The sequence below is a fragment of the Solea senegalensis genome, linkage group LG14 (assembly GCF_019176455.1).
Source record: "Solea senegalensis isolate Sse05_10M linkage group LG14, IFAPA_SoseM_1, whole genome shotgun sequence".
NCBI classification, from domain to species: domain Eukaryota; kingdom Metazoa; phylum Chordata; class Actinopteri; order Pleuronectiformes; family Soleidae; genus Solea; species Solea senegalensis.
Genome location: NC_058034.1, coordinates 10,659,051 through 10,684,461, shown reverse-complemented (window position 1 = coordinate 10,684,461; position 25,411 = coordinate 10,659,051). Strand labels below are relative to the sequence as shown.

The following is a 25,411-nucleotide window of genomic DNA, read 5'->3' as shown; positions in this document are numbered from 1 at the left end:
ATATAAAGGCTCAGGTTCTGGGGTAATGAGAACAGCAAATCATACATTGAACATTCAGAAAAACGACTATATTTCCACTTTCAACCAATACATCTTACACTCTGGACCGTCTCCCTTTCAGTGACCCACATATAGATAAAAATAAAACAAAATTATTTCAAGAATAATCACAACAGAGAGCCACTGTTACCAGCAGTGTACACTGGCACTGTCCCATCACATGCATGAATAGCTGAACCATCTCGGGGTGAATGAGATCTCACTCTCACTCTGTCCGGACTGCGGCCCGAGATTATACAGACAAAAGTGGATCCAGAAGATTCAGGAAAAGCCATTCTTCCTTCCCACCTGCCGCTGCTGCTCTTGTCCCCAGAGGGACACCACGCTGCTCTCCCTGTCTGCCAGCATCAGTGTAAAAGCCCTCCACATGCTCTGCCATGGGGATTTGGGTGTAAAACTTCCATAGTTATACCCCTCCCCAAAATGTTCCCTTCTTAAAAAAAAAGCCCCCCCCCCTTTCTCATCCACATGACCTACCCCTCCCTCCAAATCAACACAAACCCCCCTCAGACCTCCCAACACAAAGCCCTCAGAGCAAGCCCTGCACAGAAATCATAGCACACCATTCAATCATTGTTTTTTCCCCTCTCTCACCCCTTTTATGGTCCCACTAAAGGTTTTAGCTGGGCAGAGAAGGAGGGCTGTCACTGAGGAAACCTTAGCCCATTGATGAAGTGACAGGAGCTGCCAGAATATGATCCTAATCCTGTTTCCAGCATTCTTTTAACCCGCTGGCATCGCAATTCCTCCACACATTCTCTGAGCTGTCAACTAGGAAAATCCCTCTAATAGTGCATTGCCCAGATACACATCAAAGAGCTCCTGGAAACCTTCAGCAGCTTAGCTGCCAGAGACACACTCTCTCTCTCGCTCTCTCTCCCTCTCTCTCTCACACACACACACACACACACACAAACACAGCATTCCCATTGATTTACACCCATGTGATCTTTCTGTATACACAAAACCTGAACACTCATGACAAATTGACTACATATTTAAAGAGAATGCCTGAAAATAACCTAAGGGATCTTGTTATATATATATAAAAAAAAGTTTTAAGCCTGCAAATTATTTTAATATACTGTAATTGGCCTCGTCCCGACACCACCCACCCCTCTCACCTCCTCTTCTGTACTTAGAAAGTGATATAATCTTTATGGTCATGGAGCGAGCAACTGCGAAAGAGCAGTGAAAGAACAGGTGTCTGAACTTTGCTGACTCTGGGAACTCTTTCAGTCCTATTTTATCTCATTCTATTCTTACTTAATCCATCGATATCCCAACCAAAGGTAATCTTCTTATGGCAGAGCATTCTGTTTCAGTGCAGCCAAACCTCGATTGACAGGGTGGGGGAAGAGGGGAGCAGGAAAAGAGAGAGAGAGAGAGAAAATGTGTGAAAGGGGTGGGTGGTGGATTGGAGACTCTTAAAGAGCCTGACACTGTGCTTCAGTCATTTCATTTAGGATTAGTTATTCCACACTGGGTGAACAAGTGGCAGGTTCTCCCCAGTGTGGTGTGTAAACATCACTGAGGATGACGGTGGACCTCCTGCTGCATCTAAATTATTTACGGATAATCAAGGTTTTCTCCAGTTGACCATATCAGCCAAAGCTCCAAAATTACACCCAAGTGTTGAAGGCAATGTGTGTGAAAATCAAAAAGTGCTATTTAAGATTCAGTTTTCTGTCAGTCGGGCTCTGCGACAGCTGGAGAGGAGCTGGTTTAGCACAACCTTAACTAATCCCTCTTGTTGCCTATACTTCCTCTTCCTTTGGTAAATGTTTTGGGTGTTTTAGTGAATGTTTGCATGTTGGTGAGATGTCCTTCTACATGTGATTATTCCTGGTTTACAATGCCCACTCCTTCTACAGGCTCTATTCTGGCACAACCCTCCCATTTATACGGTCTTGGAACATGGTTTCCGCTTGGCAGTGGGCTGCCCCAGTTTGTGTTACGTATTTTTTCTTTAATTTCATAAATATAGCTCCGTTATAGCACCTTCTTTGTGTTGGGAAAACGAGTGCAAGTAAATAAACCAACTGACGACATTGAGAACTGGAGTAATTCTTATGTGTCATTTATTCCCTTGAATTAAACAGATAAATTACATTTAAAACAATTGAGAAATACACATCTTAAAATCTACAGTTTTATAATACATAGAGAGTTGTCCCATTGCAAAAGAAAAGTTGATTCTGGCACCCTAGTCAACATAAGTATGTGTGTCACTGACCGACCGTGCCTCCGTTTCAGATTCTCCCCTCATTTCATTTCTGCTGTAGGTCCCTTTTTTTTTTTTTTTTTTTTCAAAGCCACATTTGAGAAATATTAAACTGAACATCTCCTGTCAGATTTGTCACACAAAAGGAGACGTGGAGTTACGGTATTCTTGGAGCAGGCAGGTGGAGGCAAACACTGAGGGAATATTTACAATGCTCAATAGATTCTTACAGGCTAAGCTGTGACTTTAAACAACGGCAATATTGTGTTGTTTGCAAAAAACAAAACAAAAAAACATTTGGCACGGGGATTAAAGTGATTGGTTCTTTAGCGTGAGATTTATTTCTGATTATGATGGGATGTGACTTTACTCTGCCTCTGTTGTGCAGCTGTAAGCCATGCTGTAGAGGGTGCACACACATGCATTATGTTCACATTCAGGCCAAAGAGGCAGAAAGTACTGTTCAGTCATGGCTCCAGTCCAGATGGGATTTTTCCATTTTTCTTTCTTAATGAAGTTCTTTAAGTCTGTGGTATACTCTTGAGGTCTGTCCAGCAGATATGTTCTTCAGGTTCTGGCAAGCTGCATGCACATGAGATGTGCTGTGTTGAGAGTTCCTGCTTTTTGTGGCATTCATTTGTTGCTTCTTCTGTTTCTCACGCTGCTCTGTTGTTTTCTAAATTGGTTTGAGTTCAATTCTGGTAAAGTGCAAACAAAATATCCTCAGCCATAGTTAAATAATGAAACAAACCGGGATAATTTTTTTTTTACAAATGCTTAAATTTGGACAGATTTGGACACAACAGGGCAACCAAAAGAAAAAGCTTCATTTTAAATCTGTGATATTTTTCAATCCTTTTTTTTCTTTTAACGTAGACACACATATTTGATGAAGGCGGTTGAGAGAAAAGTGAAAAGACACCAGAGTTGCCTTTTGAGGACATGGCTACGGGCCAGAGCAGAGGCCACATGTAGACTGAGCAGCCTGAGCTTCAGTTGGGGAGTGTGTCCAATCCCAATGAGGCTGCGTGCTGCTTGGCCCTCATACGCAGGTTCTCAATACTTGTCGTCTTGCTGTTGAGGCTGCCACCTGCTGCCTGCAGCAGCGGGCTGTTCCACACCTGCTGGGCCTGGGACAGGGTCTGGTAGTAGGACTGGCAGGGCAGCGAGCCCAGTGGGGACGGCATGTTGACGTTCATGCCCAGGTAGGGCAGAGACGATGGTGTGCTCATGTCGAACGACGGGTAGTGCACCAGGTTGTTGGTGGCAGCCATGTGCTGCCTGAACTGCTCCTGTAGCCGAAAGAGGCTGAGGGGAGACGAAGCGTACGAGTTGCTCTGAGCCAAACCACTAGTCACGCTGCTGGAGGACGGAAAGGCCGGGGAGCTCAGGGGAGAGTCTGATGGAGAGAAGGAGAGCAGATGTGAGACACACAAACTATGGATATTTTTGTGCTTGTCCCATTTTTAGATGGTGTTTACGTAGTGATATGTCATATAATCAGGGAAAGTAAAAAGTTAAGCACTTTATTTGACGTCTATTCTTTTACCTGATGTTGGGCTGAGGCGTTTACAGGAAGGGGAGCTGCTCCCGGGCTGCACTCCTCTCTCCCCCTGTGTCTCCTCGCTGATCTTCACCCTCGTCTCCCCCCTCATGTCCTCCTCCTCCCTGTCAGCATTATCTTCTGCTGCTGACTCGCTGTCTGACGGCTCAGGGGAGGTGACGTTGACTTCCACACTCATCTCACCAGGCTGAGGCCGCACCGCCTCCAGCGTCTCTGTCACTGTTGGACAGGATGAGAGGGAGGTAGGTAGAGGAGGAGTGCGGGCCTCTGGAACCACGGTGGTGGCGGTTGCAGTGCTGTTGGTGGTGGTGAGGTCAGTTTTGGATTCCTCTGTAGAGCCCTCTGATGCTCCTGACGCCTCCTTCTGTTTCTGGAGCTGCTCCTTCTGCAGGCTGCGTTGCTTCTTACGAAACTTGGCCCGACGGTTCTTGAACCAGACCTGACCGGAAGAAACACAGAAATCAGTGCTTCATCCAAACAAACAAGTGTTTGCTACAGTGATGTTGACATTGATGGCTATCTGCTCCACATAACTCTCCCTGTTGTTCTCACTATAGCTGTGTTTAGATCTTGTGTCACCCAGCACCATCACAGGAAGTAAATAGTTTGATGTCAAGACAGATGGAGGTAGAAAAAGGGAGATGGGACTGACACCACAAGACAAAGGGCCTATGAAAAGTTTCAAAAGTGAATTCTACTGCTCAAAAATCTAGTTGTCAGGCAGTTTGAGGTCTGACAACATTCAGGTCTGATAGTTTTGCTTCACAGTGCCCATTTTCATACAAATAATGTGTCATTGTCTGCGTACCTGCACGCGTGCCTCAGGTAGGTTGGTGCACATGGCCAGACGTTCTCGCATCACCACGTCAGGATAGTGGGTCTTCTGGAAGGTTTTCTCCAGGGCCTCCAGCTGCTGGGCAGTAAAGGCTGTGCGACTCCGCCTCTGTTTTCGGTGCTGGGAGCCATACCGGGCCTCAAGGATAATGTCTTGAAATGTGCAGCCGTTGAGAAAGAAGAAACAGGACTAGTTTAAATGGGGAACAGGTCGAAGGTCAGGTGATCAGAGAGTAATTTACTCTGACATCGCTTATATTGAGGTATTGGAAAGGTGTGTTTATCAGTTTTATCTGCAGTACAGGGATATTTTTTTGAATCATGTTAATTGGAAGGCTCACATTATTGTACTCTGTCCTGTTTGAGAGGCTTATTCATTTTTATTTTATTTTCTCACAGTGGTGGAGAGAACACTGAGTATGCAGAGCTTCATTTTCGAGGTTATTTTCTCCAACAATGTATCTTTCAGTTATTGATACTATGAAATCACCCGAGTCTTGATACAGTGGAATCAAGCGTTGAGAATGCTGCGGGTGTTGTTGGGAGAGACGCAGATGGAGGAAACTGAGGAAGTACAAAGCAAAGTGAACAACTGATTCTTACCAGCAAGTCTCTCTGCAAGAGTGAGCGCATGCACTGATGGCCTGTAGTCAGGTGCGTGTTGGGCCTGTTGCGCCGCCTGCTGGTGGAGGTTGTACATGGCGCTCAACGAGTTCATGGCGTGGAGAGAATATCCGTTCACTCCGTAGTGCTGCATGATCGACGCCTGTGTAAGGAGGAGAAAACACGGCGTGGTGAGCGTCAGGCCTTCAAAAGTGCTATTTAATACATGTTTATTCATGGTATATAAATGGTTAAGTGCTTAGTTATTGGTTATGTTTGATATTATCTTAATGGCATGACAACAGGTGAAGTAACATACAAGAATTAAAGACGGCGCTCCAACTGGAAAAAGTAGTTTCTTCATTTAATGATTTTAGATTTATAAGATTTGTGTAAGATATAAAGATTATTTATCATTATTTGGATCAAATTTAGAAATGTCGAGTTACGAGAGGAACCAAACTTTTTTCTTTTCTTTTTTTCCAAAGTAAGGGAATATAGGAGTTGTACATACTGGGTACCATATTTTTAGTAAATACGTTTCAACATTTCAAAATGATAATTGATTTAAATCAGTCAGGAAAAGTATTTATTTATTTATCAATCCACTGCAAGAACAATTCAGAACAATTTAGCAAAAGACAGTAGACCGAGCTGGTTCTGCCAAAATATTATAAAAATAAATAATAGTATTGAATTTTCAAGTGCAAAATCCATGTTTGCATTCACAAATAATCGGGCCCCAGGTTAAAGTAAAAATTGCAATTATTATTTGTTGTTTTATCTTTACATTACTGTGTACGGAGGAAATATTTATTTATTATTTATTATAAATTTATATTTAAAGTTCATCTTATCTCGTTTAATAGAATAACACAATATCAACATGAAGAGTTGTTCCTTTTTTGCGGGGTTTTATTTTGTGCGCTCTCATCTGCGCAGGCTGGACTGCAGTGAATGTGCGACAAAAAACATTTACTTTGCTCCCACAGAGTTTGACTCGAGTGGGGGTCATTTATTTCAATCTGTGGCGGGTCCCCGGTCAGTTTCAGACGCCTGCAGGCTGACGGAGATGTGTGACAGCTCTGCGGTGAAATATGCACACGATCCCCAGTTGGCCTCCTGTCTAATGTGGGTGCAAATAGGTTTCCACGATACAAGGCTATTAATTTATCATCAGGCCTGACACGTGAAAGGTGTGTGTGTGTGTGTGTGTTACAGAGAAAAACGTGTGACTAATGTAATAACACTTTTTATTTCATGTGACTATTTTTCAGTCTCTGGCTGGATTCGTGTAATCTGTTAGATTTTCGTTTAATCTTCTTTAAAACTAAATCAACATAATGCTCTTCTTTCAGGACAATGTCACAGCCTCGGGCTCTGATTTGAGGCTAATTATGCTAATTGCCGTGGATTTATGAGTTACACATGGTTTACTAAAGACTGCCCTGAGGCCACAGCGATTCAGCAGCAGCAGCATTTACCACCATTACCGTAAACGCGGGGATGAATTGGAATAATAATAATACTACTTGAATTATTAAATTATTAAAGCCACACTAGTGTGAATTTACAGCGTGATTTACTTAATTATAGTCCTCACCCCCGAAAGTATCGACATCAATGTGAATAAAGCAAGAGAAATAAATATGAAGACCGACTTTTTAAAGCTCTAATAATGTGACATTACAAGCATGAAAACAAATAAAAAGTAAACAAACATGGAGGAAAAAGTGACACGAATCTATTTTTAAAGAAAACGAATTACTCTTGTAGTAACAATCACGGTCCAACTTCCACTCAGCAAACTTCATACCTGTCCTCTGTGTCCTCTCTGTGTCCTCTCTGTGTCTCTGCAGGAAAAACCGTCCACTTGCAGCAAAGCAGCTGAATATGTTCCTCTCAGATGTTCTCCACTAAAATCCGCAGGTGCTGCTTCATTTCCCGCTGTTTGTTTGTGTTCTCTCAGTTATCCTCTCACTCTGTGTCCCCGGTGTTTGTGCGTGGCCTCTTCTCCTCCTCTTCACTTCTCCTCCTTCTCTCCTCTCCTCTCCGTGGATGTGGGAGGATGCTCAGCTGCCATCTATCGGCCTTTAAAGCGACCCTGGGTGGGGTCAGTGGGACGCGCAGGCGCTGCTCCTCTCTGCCAATCACGCCGCTCCCTCCTCACCTCTCACCTCCTCCTTCTTCTCCTTCACTTCACACCTCACACTTCAGGTTTGGTTTCTGCATCCAAGCCGCCGACTTTCCAGCTCTCGCTCTTTTTGTACCGAGAAAAGAATATTATTATTTTTTTTTAAATAGTTCTGTAGTTTTGTTAACTAAAATTTATTAGAATAATTGTTTTATTATTATTAGCTATTGAGAACAAACTACGACTAATATAATAATAATGATGAGGTTTTATTTTAAACCAAAATACAATTAAATCAGATTTGAATTTAATAATTTAACTTTATATAAAACTACCTGTTATGCATACTGTATTGCATTTATTTTGAACACAACATTTGATAAAATTTCAACGTAAAAAGTTGCATCCCAAATATTATTTTTGACCTAAAGCGGAAACCAAACGACTGCATGTTTTGTAAGATATTTTAATCTTAATTTCCCTTCCTATAGTTAAGTTAATTTACAGTTTGGCTGGAAGACTGACATTCGTTTAAAATCACATCTTCATTATCATTGAAACGATTATGAAAGTTTTGGATATATTGTAGGGAAAAATAAATATTAACAATGTGACGCAAATAAAACCTGTAAAGTAAGTATTTTTCTTTTTTCGTGCGTCCTCGACTTTTGCGTCAGCAGTGGTCTAATATCAGAGGAAATCCAAACGCTTGGTTTCAGCCAATTAAAAAGCAGGTATTAATTAAAATGATATGCAAAATGGTAAGTAATGGCCTTTTTAGACTCTCCAGCACGGGGACACTCAGGTTAATTCCGTGCTTTAATTTGATCCCTCCCCCCCCCTCCCCGTCTCGGTGTGACTGCAGGTTTGCGGGGAATGCAGCAGCAGATATGGAGAGATGCGGGTTGCGCTGCAGCGCACTGCCTCCAGCAGCTCCCCGGCCCCGAGGGATTTAGGTTAGGATTGGGTAGACAAGACGCCATTTCACCCTCCAAAAAATGTCTTAAAATGACTGCTGGTAAGAGGATTAAAACAATAATGCCCCTCTCTTCTTCAAGGTTTTTAGAAAAGATTTCTTCTCCCGAAGAAAACCCGTTTAGGCTGGAATTAAGGGCAACGAAAAGTAGCCTTTTAATGTAAGGCTTGCATATTTTTGTGAGGAGTGAGAGAGAAAGAGGGGAGGTGTGCTGCGGTTGGGAGGGATTAAAATCTTAAACTCAATTTGATCTTTGGCCACATTCAGTCGGAGAAGTCGAAAACTCCTGACAACAGCCATGCTTTTTAAATACAACAATGTCCTGCCCGTCATATATATATATGTATATACATACATATATATGTACAGTATATACATACATATATGTGTGTGTATATATGTATATATATATATATATATATATATATATACACATATATATGTATATGTATATATATGTGTATATATATATATATACACACACACACACACACACACACATATATGTGTGTTGTTATTTTTGTGTACAATAGAATTTGTGAATTCCAAGCAACATGTGATTTTCAGCCAGAAAATGCACAAATGGATGGTTTTCGGCAACAACAATAATAATAAAAACAATAATAATTTTGCCCTTAATCGCAGTGCATTTGGTCTCTCTCTCTATATATATGGAGAGTGAGTGAGAGAGAGAGAGAAATCGGATTAACTTGTGAACCGATGGAAATAAGAACTTGAGATAAATCCCAGCCCAGTGTTTCTTTGTGAGAACCGTTTCTAAAGCAATTAAAGCGAGAAGGAAATTCCTCTCAGCTGCTCTTCCTCAAATCAGCTTTCACTGCGAGCTAATGTCCAGCACGACTAAAGGCTTTCATGCAGGTGTCACAAGGCCGTCTATTAGAGACATATTATAGGCCAGTTGAGCAGCAGCAGCAGCAGCAGTGATGCAGTGGACTGTGAACCCAGACTATAATATAGAACTTTACTCACACTTTGCTTTATATTCTCAAACTTGTGCACTTATGAAGACTTTGACAATAAAGAATCACAATGAATACATGCATACTTACCTGCAGATGGTATTTCACCCTTCAAAAATATATATTTTTATGACAACTGGACAATTGTTTTTGCTATTTCTGAGCAATTAAAACACAATGTAGATGTGAGGCAACAAACCATTTTGAGAAGTGATTCATTGTTTGGTTTGTAGACGTCAACATTGTGGGAAACGTTCATCACAGTTTTAAAACACAAAGATTATACATTTGTAATCACAGAGATCTTTAGAGAACAACTTAATGATCAAACTATTGTTCTTATGATGTATATTTACCAATTATAAGTGGCCAATGATTTTCATTGTGAACAGGCACAAACAGTAACTACATGTTTTCTTTCCACAGAACTCCACTGGATACATGGCTCCACTTTATACCCGTCTGTTTACTCACAATCCTCACAGCTCACACTTCATCCTGATCATCTTCGGGATCTCAGCGCCGCTCGCTCCAGGCTAACTTTCTAAAACCCACATTCATCTTGAGATTTCCGTGGATTTCGTTGGTGCACACTCATTGTTCTCTGCACTCTGGCTGCATTCAAGCTCTGTATCACGTTAAAGCCTCGCCTCAGATCTGAGTTATCGTCTTTGCTCTCAATCATCCTCCTCTCCGCTCGCTTTCTGAATATCAAAACTTTATCCCTGCATCAGGACTTTGGCAGTCTGAATCAAGGCTCAGCTGAGGAAGCTGCAGTGATTTATAAACCATGTTCAGTTTTTAATCAGGTTTATAACGCATGAGAGTTTGTAATTTTACCCCTCAAATGGCTCCCTATATTTCCAAATGGCTTTTTACGTCAAGTTGGGGAGAAAGTTGATGCCTTCAGCCTTCAGAGCCCATTAACTTTTATCATTAGGGTCTTTCTTTACAGTAACTTCATGAATATATTAGGTTTCAATCCAGCTGCTGTGGTCGGCACATGCTCTTAGTCAAGGTTAGCTTGTGCTCATTTGGGTGAAATTAATCATTTTGATGTATGGCTGAGAATTGACTGCTTTCATGGGATTTGTGTGACTGGAGTAACAAAGCAACTTGCCATTAGCGATTCTCTGGCTGTGTATTAGTCGGGCATTCACCTGTACGACTGCCCTGCTACAGTATGTGCTGGATATGGACAAATGTTTGACTCCACAGTACTTTTCTCTTTATATTATATCTTTATTATTAAGTATTGTAACTCATTGTTATATGTGACAGAAGTTTATTGATTATACAGACATTTAATTGGTTCAAAACAGGCTTCTAAGTTGGTGTTTAAGTTTAATAAGGGGAAAATATTTTAATAAAATAATCACGGCAGACAGTGGCTTTCCCAAAAGGGACCAGTTTTGAACCAGAACCCAAAGAAACATTTTCACAAACCTCAGTCAAATAACATTTATTCAACAGAACAGAATATTACTCCTCTCTCACTTGTTTTAAAAGGCTCTTCACTTTTCACGTGTTGCTCTTCTGAGATGGTTTCCTCTGCACAGCAGCCATTCTGAAAGGTCACAAAGTACAATTTCGCTTCACTTACAGGAAGCGTGTTGGTTCACTGTCACGATGTCCCAATGCATGAACGGAACAGAGCCATGATGAGACACACCTGTGCTTTTCCTGCTAAAACATTTCAAAATGGCTGCCGTGCAAAGGGCCCATTCCACGATAATGACACGTGGGCCTCATTAGAGAGTTTCTGACTTAATTTGAATCAGTTGAGCCCCAGACAATCCATGTATACCCAGTTGCAACACCTACTAGCAGAGTAGCCTAATTGTTAGACGGATCAGACACCACATATCCACATCTGGAGCCACAAATGGCACACATGCGCTTTGTAAGAAGAACAAACCCAGGGCCTTTAAGTTTATCTCTTTTCTGTTAACCTATATCTGTGTTTGTGAGGCTGAGCACACTTTTTTCTTTCTCATGTGGTTTATCCTTGCAGGATCTATAAATGCCGTACACCATGCTCCAGCCAGGGCCACTCCTCTGAACGGTTTCTCTGGCAGACTTGACATATCGAGGTTGGCAGGTTTGTTTCCTCCCTCTTTCTCAAAGCCTGTCTTTGGTTGTGGCCCTCAGGCTGCGGCCCAGCACAAGGGTTCCTATTGTCAGGCCCTAATCCAGGGGCTACACAGCTTTAGCAACATGGTGGGATAAAAGCCCATCAAACCACTACTTTATGGGGGCAAATCTTTGCTAATCCCTCGCTTTATCTAAACAAAAGGAGAGAAACAAGAGGATAGAGAGAAATTGTGCAGACACAGGGCAAGACCGGGAGCTAAGATGCAAAGAAGTAGTTTCATTGGAGAAGCTAACCACTTTTGACAGGCTTTCACTAAAGGGTTGACAAAAAACCGACACCGCAATTCCAAAAAGAGCTGTACAGGGTCTTTTTTTTTCTTTTCTAAAGTTAAGCTTTAAGATCCCTAGAGGGATATGTAGAAATTAGTGAGATTAAATTAAAAAACCTTGACTATTAAAAGGGACTTGGCGGGGGGCACCTGACGTTATAGTATAATATATGTTATTGGTTTACTGCTTTGATATAAACATGCGACAACCATGCGATTTTAAACCTATTCTCTGCTTTTCTCCCAGACTGCAAAATGAGAGTATGGGAATATGTTATTGCTCCATCATGCAAACTGAGTGAACCCAACCTTTGTCCTAAACACATTTACTTCCAAATAAGTGCAAGTCAGCGAGGATGAATCTGATGTCACGTGTACATCTGTGTACACGTGTGTACATCCACAGCGCCATTGTTTGAACACACCGCTCTTATAGAATCACAGAACCCCTAAAACTCATGTCCTCTCTGTGGGTGCATGTGTGTCTGTGTTGGGGACAATTCCCCTGACCCCAGTTCATGTCTGCTGCCAATTCCAATTTACAGCTTTGATCTGTGGCAACTCGCTTGGAATCCCAAGTGACACATCTGCAAATGACTCTGTGAGTTAGAGGCTCCATTTTCTGCTGCAGCACAAATGCTTCACCAGAGAGCCATTTGTAGTCTGGCAGTCGGCGAGTCCAGCAGAGATTGAGGACAAGCTAGTTCGTGCTGGCTCTATGTACATAAACCAGTGCAGCCGGGGGGCGTTCAGTGTCGTGCGTGGCCTCTGAGGTGAAACACGGTGACCAACATAATTCACCGCCTGACGGTAAACACACTGTCCTCATCCCCACACAATAAAGTTCAGCCCTTTTTAAATTTAATACGTCTTCACGTATGGGCTGATGCGGGCTCACTTTCATCACATTCCGTTTGACAGCACGCCCCCTGCTGGCCTGTGCTGATGCCTCGTGAAAAGGGTAATTAAAAGATAACAGGCTGGGGGGATGTTCTTCAGAAACAGAGTGATTAGAGATTCATTACATGAGCTTAGAATGAGGAAGAAGCGAGGAGGGAAGTGGCTGTGTTTGGGTGGGTGGGCGCACTGGAACTGACTGACAAATTGCCAATGGATTTATCCGGGGTAATTAACTATCATCCAGGGAAAGAGCTGGAACTGGGGCTATCAGTAACCTACAGCGGAGTCTCACACTTGCACAAGAAGACCCCACTTATATTTGCTCAGTTAATGGTTTCAAGCCATTGAAATACTGAATGCTCATTATTCAGAAATCAGTGCTCAAGACATGAGACTCTGGATGTAAAGATATTTCAATTTAAATGTAGCAAAATATTGCCACACGGTTGGTTAGCACTCTTGCCTTTGCAACAAGAAGACCCCCCCGGGTTCGAGCCCCAGTCGGAAGAAGGGTCTGTCTGCATAGAGATTGCATGTTCTCCCTGTGTGTGCGTGGGTTTTACTCCAGATTCTCTGGTTTCCTCCCTCAGTCCAAAAACATGTGAGATTGTGAGTGGATGGTTGTTTGTCTATATGTGTCCCTGTGATGGACTGATGATCTGTCCAAGGTGTACCCTGCCTACTGCCCTGAGATTGGCACAGCACCCCCTTCACGACATATAGCAAAAATATCTCACAACTTATAGAATAAATGATTACACAATTATTTTAAACACGCGGCTGTCCAATCACAGTTACAGTTGTGTGACAATTGGGAGGTTTAACTGGCATAAATTGTCCGTTGCCCTTTCAATAAATGAATAACATGTGTTTTAGGCAAGGGCCTTGCTTAAGGGGAGGTTAACACCTTGTGCTGCCATGTTTCTATCACAGCCTAAAAGGACAAACCAGACAGAAACGTAGTGTTTCATGTTTTGAAACAGAAGTTAACGACGCAAATGAAGAAGGATGACGTCCTTTCTACTCCGCAGAGGTAGAGGCGTCTTCCATGTCGTACAATCCACAGTCTCATCATAAGACGTCACTAATTCTTACACAGTGGATTCTGGTGTATTTGTGCTGCCATCGGACGTCTCACAGAGAAAGTCCAAGATTGTTGTATGTGGATGTTGGTATGTTCTCATCTAACATTGTCATACATTGGGGCAGCCCATGACCAAGTGGAAAGGGAACTTGCCTTGTAACCAACCCTGATTACTCCCCAGGTGTTGTCCAGTGGCTGCCCACTACTCCTAATTCTAGGAAAGTTCCTAGTAGAGGGTGGGTCCAATGCAGAGAAAGAATTTTCCTACGGGAATTAATAATAATAAAAAGTAAAGCAAGTGCATATAGTTTATGTTCTACTGATCTGCATCCTCAAGTTTAAAAGTATCTTACAAAAACAGCTAAGACAAGGAGGTGTTTCAGATATATAGTATACACAGGGAAAAACTTTAGATGTTTTCGTTTATTTACAAACATGAAGCATTTAATTGCCAATGAAATGAAATGTAGGTTAACAGTACAAACTCCTATATATTAGTTCCGATTTTTAAAAGCTAAGTAAGTATTTTAGGTCTGTTGACTTAGAAACGCTACAGCCACATTTCTGCCTGATGTAGTGAAGATACACTGGGCAAATCAGTGGAATGTAGATGTTTAAATCTAGGACTACGAAATAAAGTATTAAACTGAAATTCAGCCGCCTGCTTTAATCATCTGTGCACGTGGCACAAGAATGACTTGTGATCCTTTTAAAGCAGGAAAGTCTACATTTCCATCTTCATAGTCCTTCCAAAGCCAGCCTTCCATCCAGTAATAATCCTCCATGGTCCATATCAGCCTGGCATAGCAGTACCCGCTTACATGGAGAACTTCTGTTTTATCTGATTTAGAAGCACTTAGAAACAGCTCTAAGTCACTTCTTGATTAAAGGGGCAGGGAGGAAAGTCAGCGAGTGTAATAATGGCTCCCCATGGATACTTCGCAACAACTGACATCTGTCTATTGTTATGAAATCTGCTTTAAAGCATCTGTGGGTCATCTGGATTCATACATTTGGTGAATTGGGGCTCATCTGTTGAGCTTAAGTCACTGTTGACTTGGACTCCTCTCGTCTTTCATCAGAATAATGGCTGCTGAACAGAGGCTCTGTTTCAAACACCTCTGAAATGACAGTTCTCTCAACCTAAAATCAGCCACAGTGAGCTCAAACGCAACTGTGTCTGCACGTGTGTGCACACACATCAAGAACATGTAAATATAAAACAGCACAAACAGCTTTGATTTTTGAGACACCCATTTATCCACTGTGGACTCTCTTACCCATCGGATCTGAACCTGTGTCCCATTGCAAGCACAGCGCACTGGACCTGTTAAAGCCCCATAAGCTTTATTATACAGTGTTTTGTGAAATGAGCATAAGGGATCGATTTATTGTTGTTTCATAATCTGGGTTTAAGCCTTGTCCTGTGGAAAGCCTTCTTAAAAAGGCTTTGGCTGACTGTCGGGGCAGAGCAGCTTTCACTCAGTGGCAGACCGCAGGGACACCAACCCAACAGGAGTCACACTGAGCTGGCAGTCAAAATGTTGTGGATGGAAAATCCTTCAATGGACAGTAATTTACCACATAACCTGTTACTTTTACACACTTTGGTTTTGAAGTTTGTGAAAGGGGAGAAAAAGTAAAAATGTGGCCAGGGTGGTGTTTTGATGCTGGTCGAGTGGTTATAGTTGGACCAGTCTGGCCTTTGAACTCTGACATCAAGACAACTGATGCTCACTGGATTTGCTTTTCAGAGAAGTGTCTGTAAAACCCAGAGATGGCTCAGAAATACTCAGACCAGCCTGTCTGTCACCAACAACCATCCCACATTCAAAGCCCCTATCATCTTTCTCCCCCATTCTGATGCTTACTACGTGATTGGCTGATTGACAAGCAGTTTAAAATGTGTACGTAAACAAGTTGCTGGTGTTTCGAGTTTTTATATGTTCCGTTTTTATATGTTATGTTTAGCCTGTTTCCACCGGTACAACTTGACTCGGCGTGGCAGGGTTATTTATATTATTTATTATTTGTTTTTAGTACCTGCTCTGGCAAGGTTCCAAGCGAGCTGAGGCAATACTATGTGTGACATCGCCAGACTGCCGGTCACTGATTGGTCAGAGTGCCGTCACAGGAAGAGGCTGAGCAGTGCCGAACTATAGATCAGTTAAAAAACTTAGCAATCCAATCTCCAACAATTACCAGAGAAATGTGTAAAATCTCAATATTTAACAGAGGAGTCCGGTGCATAGGGACAGCATTGCTGATCACGAGTGGCATCACAAACCCTGCCGCTGTATTTCAGAGTCTGTGCTCCGTTCATGGAGGAAACACTGAACATATTTTTAATCAGCTGATTCACTAGTCACTTTGTGTGTGTTGCGTGTAAAACAAAGTCACGGCAGTTTCATGCAGCCGTGCAGTGATGACTCCACCCATGTTGAGTCGATACTATTTTGTAGTGGAAAACCAACCTAAACTGTGCCGAGGCGAGGCGAGGGACCGTAGGTGGAAAAGGGGCTTATGTAGGAAACCTGTCCAGGGTGTAGCCTGCCCTCATGTTTGCCCAAGACCCAGTGACACCTGGAAGAGACTCCGGCTCCCCCTATGACCCTCAAATGATAATAAATAAATGCAATATAATAATAAATAAGTAATTTTGAAAAAAAACACAACATTTTATTCCTCTTTTTATATCCAGTATCCAATGTTCTAATGTGGCCTTCATCAACAATATAGAATCTGTGTAAATGTGATCTTCTCTGACAACGTGCACTCCTTTTTAACTACTGTGTAGTGACATTAGGCAGCAAAGTCATGATCATATTTTCTTGGTTGTTTGGCTGCAGATGAGCAGGTCTGCTCCTGGCCGTTCGGCTCTAATTACAGCGTGGTGGAGGCCACTGCAGGAGAACACAAGCCAGTGTGGACATAAGTGCTTAAGAAATTACTGCGTGGGGCCTGAAGGCATCAGGCTCTCTGCAGGGACCCTGCACCACTTAACCTGGATACATGCTTACAAAGATCCCTCCAATCAGGCACATGAAGAACTCTTGTTATGTTGGGGGTAAAAAAAAGAAAGAAAGAAAAGTAGATCAGGTGAGCAGTTTGACTGCTGAATGAACAGTAGTGTTATTCTTACTGACTGAATAAAAAGAAAATCAGTCTTTACCCCCACAAATCAGCAGCTCCTCAATCATCACAGACAGCAGATGAGGGGGGTGGAGGACATCTAAAGAGGAAAGAGAGAATAAAAAGAGGTCTTGCTGGGCCCAACTGGCCATGTAAAGAGCCGGACCGCCCTGCCTGTCACATGGCCGATGGCTGCAGGAGTGAGAGCCGCTGTTCTCTCCATAGATAATCCGTCCAGCACACAGCAGGAGCAGGGGAGCAGTGAGAGTCTGTTAAGGAGAGCCACTGTCTATGGATATCTGAGAGTATTTATCTGTCCTCAATGAGCCGTAATTAGTGGCCCACTGAGCTGGAACGTGAGCACAAGGAAGCTGAAAAGGTTTTAATGTGACCGTGATTGTGCAGCACATATAATGGTAAATAAATAAAGCCCGGGCAGTAATTTCATCGATATAATGTTTATGCTCTGGGGACATAGACTTTGAGACAAAACTCATAATTGCAATGAAATATTTTGCATCAATTATTTAAAGATTTGTTAATTGTTTATTTTACGTTCACTTAGGAGCAAACCTTAATCTTTAAGAGGCACCAAAAATAATCCTTTATTTGTCCCACAATAGGGGAAATTTGCAGCCAAGGTAAGACATTGTAAACTAAAAAATAAACAATGAATATATAGAGACATGTCAAATATTAATGAATGAAAATAAATGAATGAATGCATGAAAAAATATGTTCATATACACAATGAAAACCGTGTTTAATCCAAATGTTGACAACACAAGCTATTATTTATAGTTTTAGGGGTTTCAATAACAATAATTGGAAAAAACAACCAGGTATAATCCTCCTAAAAAGCACCATGGGTGAAAATGATGTAGTTTTAAAATTAAATATTGTTTTAATGCAATTTTTTTTAATAATTTCTGAAAGTATATCTGCAAAATCACACACGTTGACTTTGCTGGTTTATGTGTGTGTGTTTCCTTGCCTCCGGGCACTAACACACACACACACACACACACACACACACACACAGACACAGACCCTTTGGCAGCGATCTGACTCCACATGAATATGAATGAGGAAGTAACACACAGGGGAGAGTCAGGGAATCTGATGACAGTGCAAGAAAAGACCAGCGCATCTACAGGGATATGTGAGTTCTCAGCCCTGCCAGTGATATGATAAAGTGGCTGAATTTGAATATATATGTGCGTGTGTGTGAACCCGTGAGCCTGTGTGTGTGTGTGTGCCTCGGAGTGTGTCCCATCAGATGGATATGAATAATGTATTGATAGCCAGCCCCCTGTGGTATAGTCCACTCAATCTCGTGTGTGTGTGTGTTGTGTTTAGCCTGCCCAGCTGGCAGGGTCACAGGGGATGCACACACACAGTCCCAGGAGAGGTGTGGGTGCATGTTCGCTTTTCATCATCAATCAACAGAGCAAACTGTTTAACAACAACAATGAGGCAGTTAAGAGGCCCCTCGGCTCATGCCAGAAGTGGTGATAATTACCTAAACATGAAGTTGTCAGTCTTCTCCCTCCTCGGCCTCTCGCTGCATCTGCCCCCTTTCTCGATTGTGTGCCGAGTCAAGCGTGACTCACTCAGAGGCGAGACAGACAGTAATTGGCTAGATTGATTTTTAAGAGCGTATTCAATTGACCTGCACCGTGTTCATATGGTGCACTTTCTTTGAGCCTGATAAATGCTTCAGTAAGTTTTCTAATGCTCTCAAATTTGCTTTGGCTGAAAAGTCTGGGCTCCTCAGCTCACACGTTGACTGTGTTTTTCCCCTCTTGTGTTAAAGAGACTGTCAAACACACCTCCTGTCAAAATTGTCAGCAGGTCTGTAAAGAGGCCAAATGCCACACACTGCCTGTGCTGTCTACACTTGCATGCATTTACTTATCTTTCATCTTCTACACACACATAAGATGTTTCCTGCGTCAGCCTCAGAAATGCGCACAGTGCTGTGATTAATAGGCAGGGGGGGATTTGTGTTCTAATAAATGCTTGATGAACACATTTATGAGGTAATTTATGAGTGAAATGAAAGATTGGGCTTCGCCTGCACTCATGTTAGTCATGAATTATTAATGGATAAACTACAAAATAAGATAAATAATACTCTTTTCCTTCTTTAGTGCAAACACCTTTGCCAAAAGAACAGTTTTCATTATTACATTTATTATTTTTGTCAGACAGTGAACATATTGGGCACTAACAGTGTATTATTACCACTGCACATCCAGCGGACATAAGTGACATTAACCTCGATTCCCCCCTACAGCTCTGATGTAATATACACCTTCTCCTCTGGGAGCCATGTGAGTCTTTAGCTGCTAAATGCTCCGTTACATACTCCGGCTGGTTGTTGCCTCTCTGCTGTTTAGCTGGTGAACAAGCTGCATACATCGTTTTGATGAAAAGTTTTATCGAACTGAAAATAATATTTGAAAGTGACAAAAAAAAGGTGCTAAAATGTCGTGTGTAGATTGAGGCAACGACAGAGTTTGATGATTTTCTGCTGTTTCACTTCACAATCAAAAGTGTCATCTGTTGTTACTATTTTTAACAAATAGATTAAGTTACACATTCCATATGTGAACATTTTATGTTATCGTCTCTATCAAAACAAACTTGTGCACTATCATGTTACTGGGTTGAGTCTCTGATGTGGCAGGTGTAAGCGTGAATGAATGAACAATTGCTCGTCATGTTTGCTTGTGTGTTCACTTGTTGTACTCGCGGACGTGTTAAATGTAAATGTGTGTTTTTATTTTAATTTTATTTTTTCCATTTCTGACCCAGTTTTTTAGCCTTGATGTGACTGACCTCTGCCCTCAGGAGCAGCCCCTCATTGATTTCAGCTTTGTTCGCATGCAGCCAAGTGTCAGCGACAATCAACACAATTTCCTGCTTTGATAGTGTAAGCGATCCACTGGGAAGGAGGAGGAAGAGCCACGGAAGGAAGGATCAATTCTTGCAGAGAAAGTTGTACAGTGTGGCAGCTGCAACCTAACTTCCAACTGAAAATGCACGTGAGCACTGATGTTTTGTAATATAAATACTTTAACTAATATTTATTTATTCACAGCATTGCATTGATGAGGATTTCACTCTATTTTCTTAGCTCTTTGGTTGAAGCACGGCGCAGACTCGCAGAGGCCGCCTTCAGAAACATGCTCTCACAGAGACGCATAGCCTTGAAACACACAAACAAATCCATGATATTGATCAGTGTGTTTCATATCGGATGCTGTAATCCATCACGCCAACAGAGTGGGATTGGCCTAATTTATATCATCTGAAAGGTGTAATCAAAGATGAATGAGCCCCAGCGTGATAGAAATGCGCACTGGGTCATAATTTCTACCACTGTCAGCAATGGAAGGAATGGATAAGCCCACCAGCCACTGCAGTATAAGTAAACACACAACTGAGGCCCCATCGTCCTCTAAATACAAACTTTTTACATTACGACACAGTAACATCATGGTAATAACATGGTAATATAGTAATTCATTCCTAGTTCCAATGCAATGCCCAGCTTGGTAATAATAACAGTGTTAATATAGTTATAAATGAAGATAATGTTACAGGAAAACCATGTTATTTCCAAAGTAATATCACACGAAACTGTTTGTAAAATCAATAATCACCATATTATAAATTAAATATGTCCTATACACTTTTCCACTGCCAAAACTTGTGATTGCTATAGAAATAAAATGATATTACCATATTACTTACTCTTATGCTAGTTAATTAAAATACTATTGCAATATTGTAATGAACTGCAATCACGTCTTCACTGTATGTTTGATTATCGCCAATTAAGTAATACAAGGCAAAAAACATTAATGAATATATAAATAGGCTCACAGAAGGTTGCAGGTTTGCATCCCAGTTGTAGTCTTTCTGTGTGTAGTTAACATCATTAACCCCGTGTGTGTGTGTTTGTTTTCTCCGGGTCCAGTTTCCTCCCACCGTCCAAAAACATGCAGAAAATAACTGGACACTCTGAAACTGATTGTAGGTGTAAATGTGAGAGTGAATGTTTGTTCATCCCCTGGGTCATGTGACGATGCAGAAGGCTGACCCTGAGGTAAAGGATGGCAGTGACGGAGAAGTGGAGGAGGAGGAGGGAGGAGGAGGAGGGAGGAGAGAGAGTAGCTGTAAATATATGTGTAAATATACATAAACATTTCATTTTTTTTTTTTTAAAAAGCACTTAAGAACTCCAACCCTTTAAAAAAAGACCAAGAATAATCTGTTTCCTTGGTTGCGGTAGATCCAGCAGGGATTTGCAGAAACATTCAGCAGTGACACAGATCTACATAATCATTTTAAGTTTCTACCCGCTCCTTCCGATGATTCTCCTGCTGTCACTTTAGATACCGCTAAAACTGATTTGGGTCCCTAATCTCCCAGTATTTCTTAGACTTTAAAAATCTCTAATATCATAAGGAGATTATTTCATTTATAATTGATTGAGTGCATTTGCCAGAGTGCCACTTCAAAGTTGCTGAATTAAAGATGCATTTAAGAAGCCTGGGTGCCGGGAGTCGCAGGGTGGGGTGGGAGGTTGTGTTGGGGGGCGGGGGGGGAGGAGGCTTGTGTTTTCTCCCTGGAGAGAGCAGAGCAGTAGCTGGGACTGATCCATGGAGATGTCTTAAAATGGGTGCTCACAAAGTGTCTCTCTTGGACGAGGCATCAGAGGACATGGCCAGTGGTGGGAATCTGCGTGTGAGTTGGACGGACTCCCCAGCAGAGAGGAGGTCAGTTCCTGTCCGTCCTCAGAGTTTAGTCTGAATAAAAAAAACAAACAATGTCGTCTTCTGGTTGCAACATCAAGACCATGCAGGCTCCTATTGGACGATACAGCTGTCAATCAATCTCACTGGCGTCCACTTATACTGCATGTGCTGTACTTTATTGTCTTATTTCGCCTAAAAGGGAACATCATTTATGCACAATCTGCATTGTGCTCATGAAGAGGACCAGAAACGAGTGACACACGTGGGACCATTACTGTAACTTCCATTCAAACAGACTTCTTTTTGAAAGGGTAAGGGCAGCGTCGTCCCCTCCTCATGGACAACTGCTACTTCTGTCCTACTTCCTGGGCTTCACTTTTCAGATTTCAGAAGATTTTTTTATATACAGTCTTTGCTGAGAACACATCAGGAGGATGATTCCCAGGTGAAGTCTACTCTACCTGTAAGAGACTTTATCTCAATACCTTCCTCTCCTCTCATGCACTGCCACAGTGTAAGTTTTCCTAAAGCCTTTTTTGTCCCCCTCATACGCCCTATCTTTGGATTCCCAGCACACTAAAATATTCACAGACCAATGCTGAAATACTTTGCCCCCGACTCCCCATTTGCCCTTTTTAAAAGATGCTACTCGGGAATCATATTCTGCTCATTGACTCACCAGTACCTAAAGCTCCTCCCTATACCGAACCACTCTGAGGGTCTTCATTAACGCGCTGAGCAAAATGGAGCAAGTCTTTAAAGAAAATCCCTTCTCAGCCTGAGAGAACGGAAAAAGATATGGTCTATTTGGAGAGCTCAGGTCTATTGGAGTGCTTAGTTCTGACTAAATGAATCTTGACAGTGAGGAGGATGCTCTCCTCCTGCCCAGTATTGTAACAGCTGAGCATATGCCCCCCCCTCCACTGCCTTAGATGTTCTGACACCCCCCCACCACCACCACCTCCTTCTCCACCATCACCACCACTATTACTATGCTTTGGCCCAACCAGATCATAATCCTCTTAACGCTCTGCCTTATTAACCACTCATCTAAATGACATGAAAGCAACTGGCTTGAGAGAAAGAAGGGGGAGAAAAAAAAAAAAAAGCAAATTATTTTCCTTGGAATAAAGTCCTGGCCCTCTCACCAAACACTGCTTTGTATTTCACATTTGATTATGTGACAAGTGTATCTAAGTCTGCTCGAGGCTCAGGAGAAATGTATTTCAGACCCCATCAGGCGCAGCAAATTTAAAAGGAGAGTCTGTGATTGTACACACACACACACACAGTGGTAAATTGAATTTCAATTAAGATGATTTTCTCACACAAATAAATGGATTTTCTTTTATTCACTTGAAGATAATGGGAAATACTGATCCCTATTACCAGCCTCAGTGGAATCCACTCATTAGGGTCTTCTGTATGAATTAAGAACTCTATTTCCCCCCCATTTGCCCTCGTACCCGTCACGAACACATTCCTCCCTATACGACCTGGTGAACCTCTGTAACACCACCTCCACCTGTAAATTGATTCTTGGTTCAATTACTTGACACAGTTTCTTGCTCCAAAGGTAGCTCAGGTTTGCTCCCTCAGTGCCGTTGTAGGCTGAGGCTTACACAGGAGCAAGTGACTGACACACATTGCATTTATGTGCCCCTTACCTTTACCTTAACCGTCTCAACTACACGCCTAACCCTATAACCAGGTTTTAACCCATGCACAGCCTTTTTAAGGTGTGACAGTACGTGAGGACCAGTCAAAGTGCCCTCGCTTCCTTTGGTTTACGGGTTGTTTCTTTTTTTTTTTGCACACGCTCGGGTTTTGAGAAACAAACACAATCAAGCGATCAGCCACAACACTCTGATTGTGACAAGAACTGTGAGGTGCGGCGGAAACGCACGCCACACAGAATAAGTTCCTGCAAATGTTGGCGGGAAAATGCAGGGCTAATGCAGTGCCTGACATAAACCCAATGTCTAATTCTACCCCATCATGACCCATAAACAACACTGTGACAGAATGTGAGGACCAGCCAAAATAGTATCTAGTACAAGTACACACGCACACACATGCGTTCTGTTTTTAGGAATCTGGCCAAGTGTTAAACGAGTGTGAGGGAGTGACTTTTGAGGGTCACATGGCTACAAATGCCACATGTCAGAGTTTAATTGCACTGCTTTGCTCCAAAAAACATTACAACCAAATTATGAAGAGAAGCAGTAATGAAAATACGTTCCCGACAGCTATTCATGTTTCCTGTTCTCATGTTAATTATCTATTTAATATTTCAGTTATCATGGGTCAAATGACAAATTCAATTCCTTAAGAACCTTTTTAAGCTCATTGATTTAGCTTTATACTTGTAAATTTAATCTTTCTATGTTATTTATGATCATTTTTACATCGCAGCGGACAATATTGAAAAACAAAAAATCCCTTACTGTCCAACAACAATCAGGAGGCACAATTAATAAACACCGTTTGCAGCTAATGAGCCAGGTATTTTTTTTGACCTCATAGTAAAACTATAATTGATGATGGATTGACATAATTCCGTTTATCTAAAATCATAACTTCAGAATATGGAGTCAATATAAGGTTGGATTTAGTCCACAGGGTTGGCTACAAAATTGAAATCCGGTTCAAATTCAGCAATTTTAGTGCATCTGTTGTTTTAGTGTCAGAAGGACACTTGAATTCCTCAACTCTGAAACCATCTAGCAAATGGACTATCATACTAATTAAAAAGAGAACTTTATTTTCTTAATTCAGAGCAGCCTCAAACTCACTTCTGTTGAAAGAAGCATCTCCTTTACAGTCCAACAGCTGGTCAGGTTTTAAATTCCTCATATACTTCATGTCTCTCTTAAGCCAGTGTGTGGACCGTATTATCGTGTCTGTGACAAAATCTCACACCACAACCATAAATGACTCTGTCAAGTCCAATTCTGGATCACGGCAATGTTCAAAAAGCACCAGTTACCTGATTGTTAAGTTGACTTAATATTTATATTTAAGTTTTCCCTCACTGAAAACCCAGTATTCAGGGTCATTTTGTGTTTTTTTTACGTGCACAGAATCTTGGAGATTAAAGATTTTAAATAAACATTTTTATCTCAGACAGAAAACTGCTTTATCAGGTGTTTCTCCTCCTGTAGCTGTTTGTATCAATTAGATACCGCTCAGTATGAAATACGGCACTGCAGACCTGCTGAGATAAAAAAAAAAGAGCTGGAGTTTTTCCCCTTCCCTTCTTTACACCCCGTGCTCCTGTTAAGTTGACTAAAGACACCATGTCCAGGGCTTTGTAAGGTCTGTTTGGTTTCCCCACATCTTGTTTTCTTGTTGCTCCTCAGCGCCCTAAGTCCCTTTCAGGGAGTTTATGAGGGCCCGCCTTGTGAGGAGAAAGCCTTGGTGGTGTTTGCTTTGGAAATAGTCTTCTGACAGGGTGCTAAAGGAGCATGTCAGAGCATAGGTCCTAAAGTGTTTGGGCAAAAAGAGTGGCTACCTCTTGCCACTGAGGAATCTGCCCTTCTTCGGTAATCTGTCACACCTCCTTCCAAATAAAATGGCTCAGAGATTTTCACACAAGTCTGTCAGGGTTAATATTTACCCGTGCCCTTTGGTCAAGAGGCTGAGAGTGATATAGACAGCGGGAGAGAGAGTTTCTGTGTGTCCTTACAGCTGACAACGTGTTAAAACCCTGTCAAACATTTCATCAG

General features: G+C 41.9%; 1 protein-coding gene across 2 annotated transcripts; it reads right to left on the bottom strand.

Moving 5' to 3' along the window:
• Window positions 1–2,344: 2,344 nt before the first annotated feature.
• Window positions 2,345–7,367, bottom strand: LOC122780415 (diencephalon/mesencephalon homeobox protein 1-A-like). Of its 2 annotated transcripts, none has more exons than XM_044043332.1 (5): window positions 7,102–7,367; window positions 5,287–5,448; window positions 4,657–4,851; window positions 3,834–4,287; window positions 2,345–3,683 (listed from the first exon to the last, which is right to left on the bottom strand). In XM_044043332.1, the coding sequence occupies exons 2-5, from the start codon at window positions 5,437–5,439 to the stop codon at window positions 3,277–3,279; spliced, it is 1,209 nt and encodes a 402-aa protein (XP_043899267.1). In that variant the 5' UTR covers window positions 5,440–5,448; window positions 7,102–7,367; the 3' UTR covers window positions 2,345–3,276. The 2 variants fall into 2 exon arrangements, with proteins under 2 accessions (XP_043899267.1, XP_043899268.1); XM_044043333.1 differs by having other exon boundaries at window positions 4,657–4,835; window positions 5,286–5,448; window positions 7,102–7,366.
• Window positions 7,368–25,411: the final 18,044 nt, after the last annotated feature.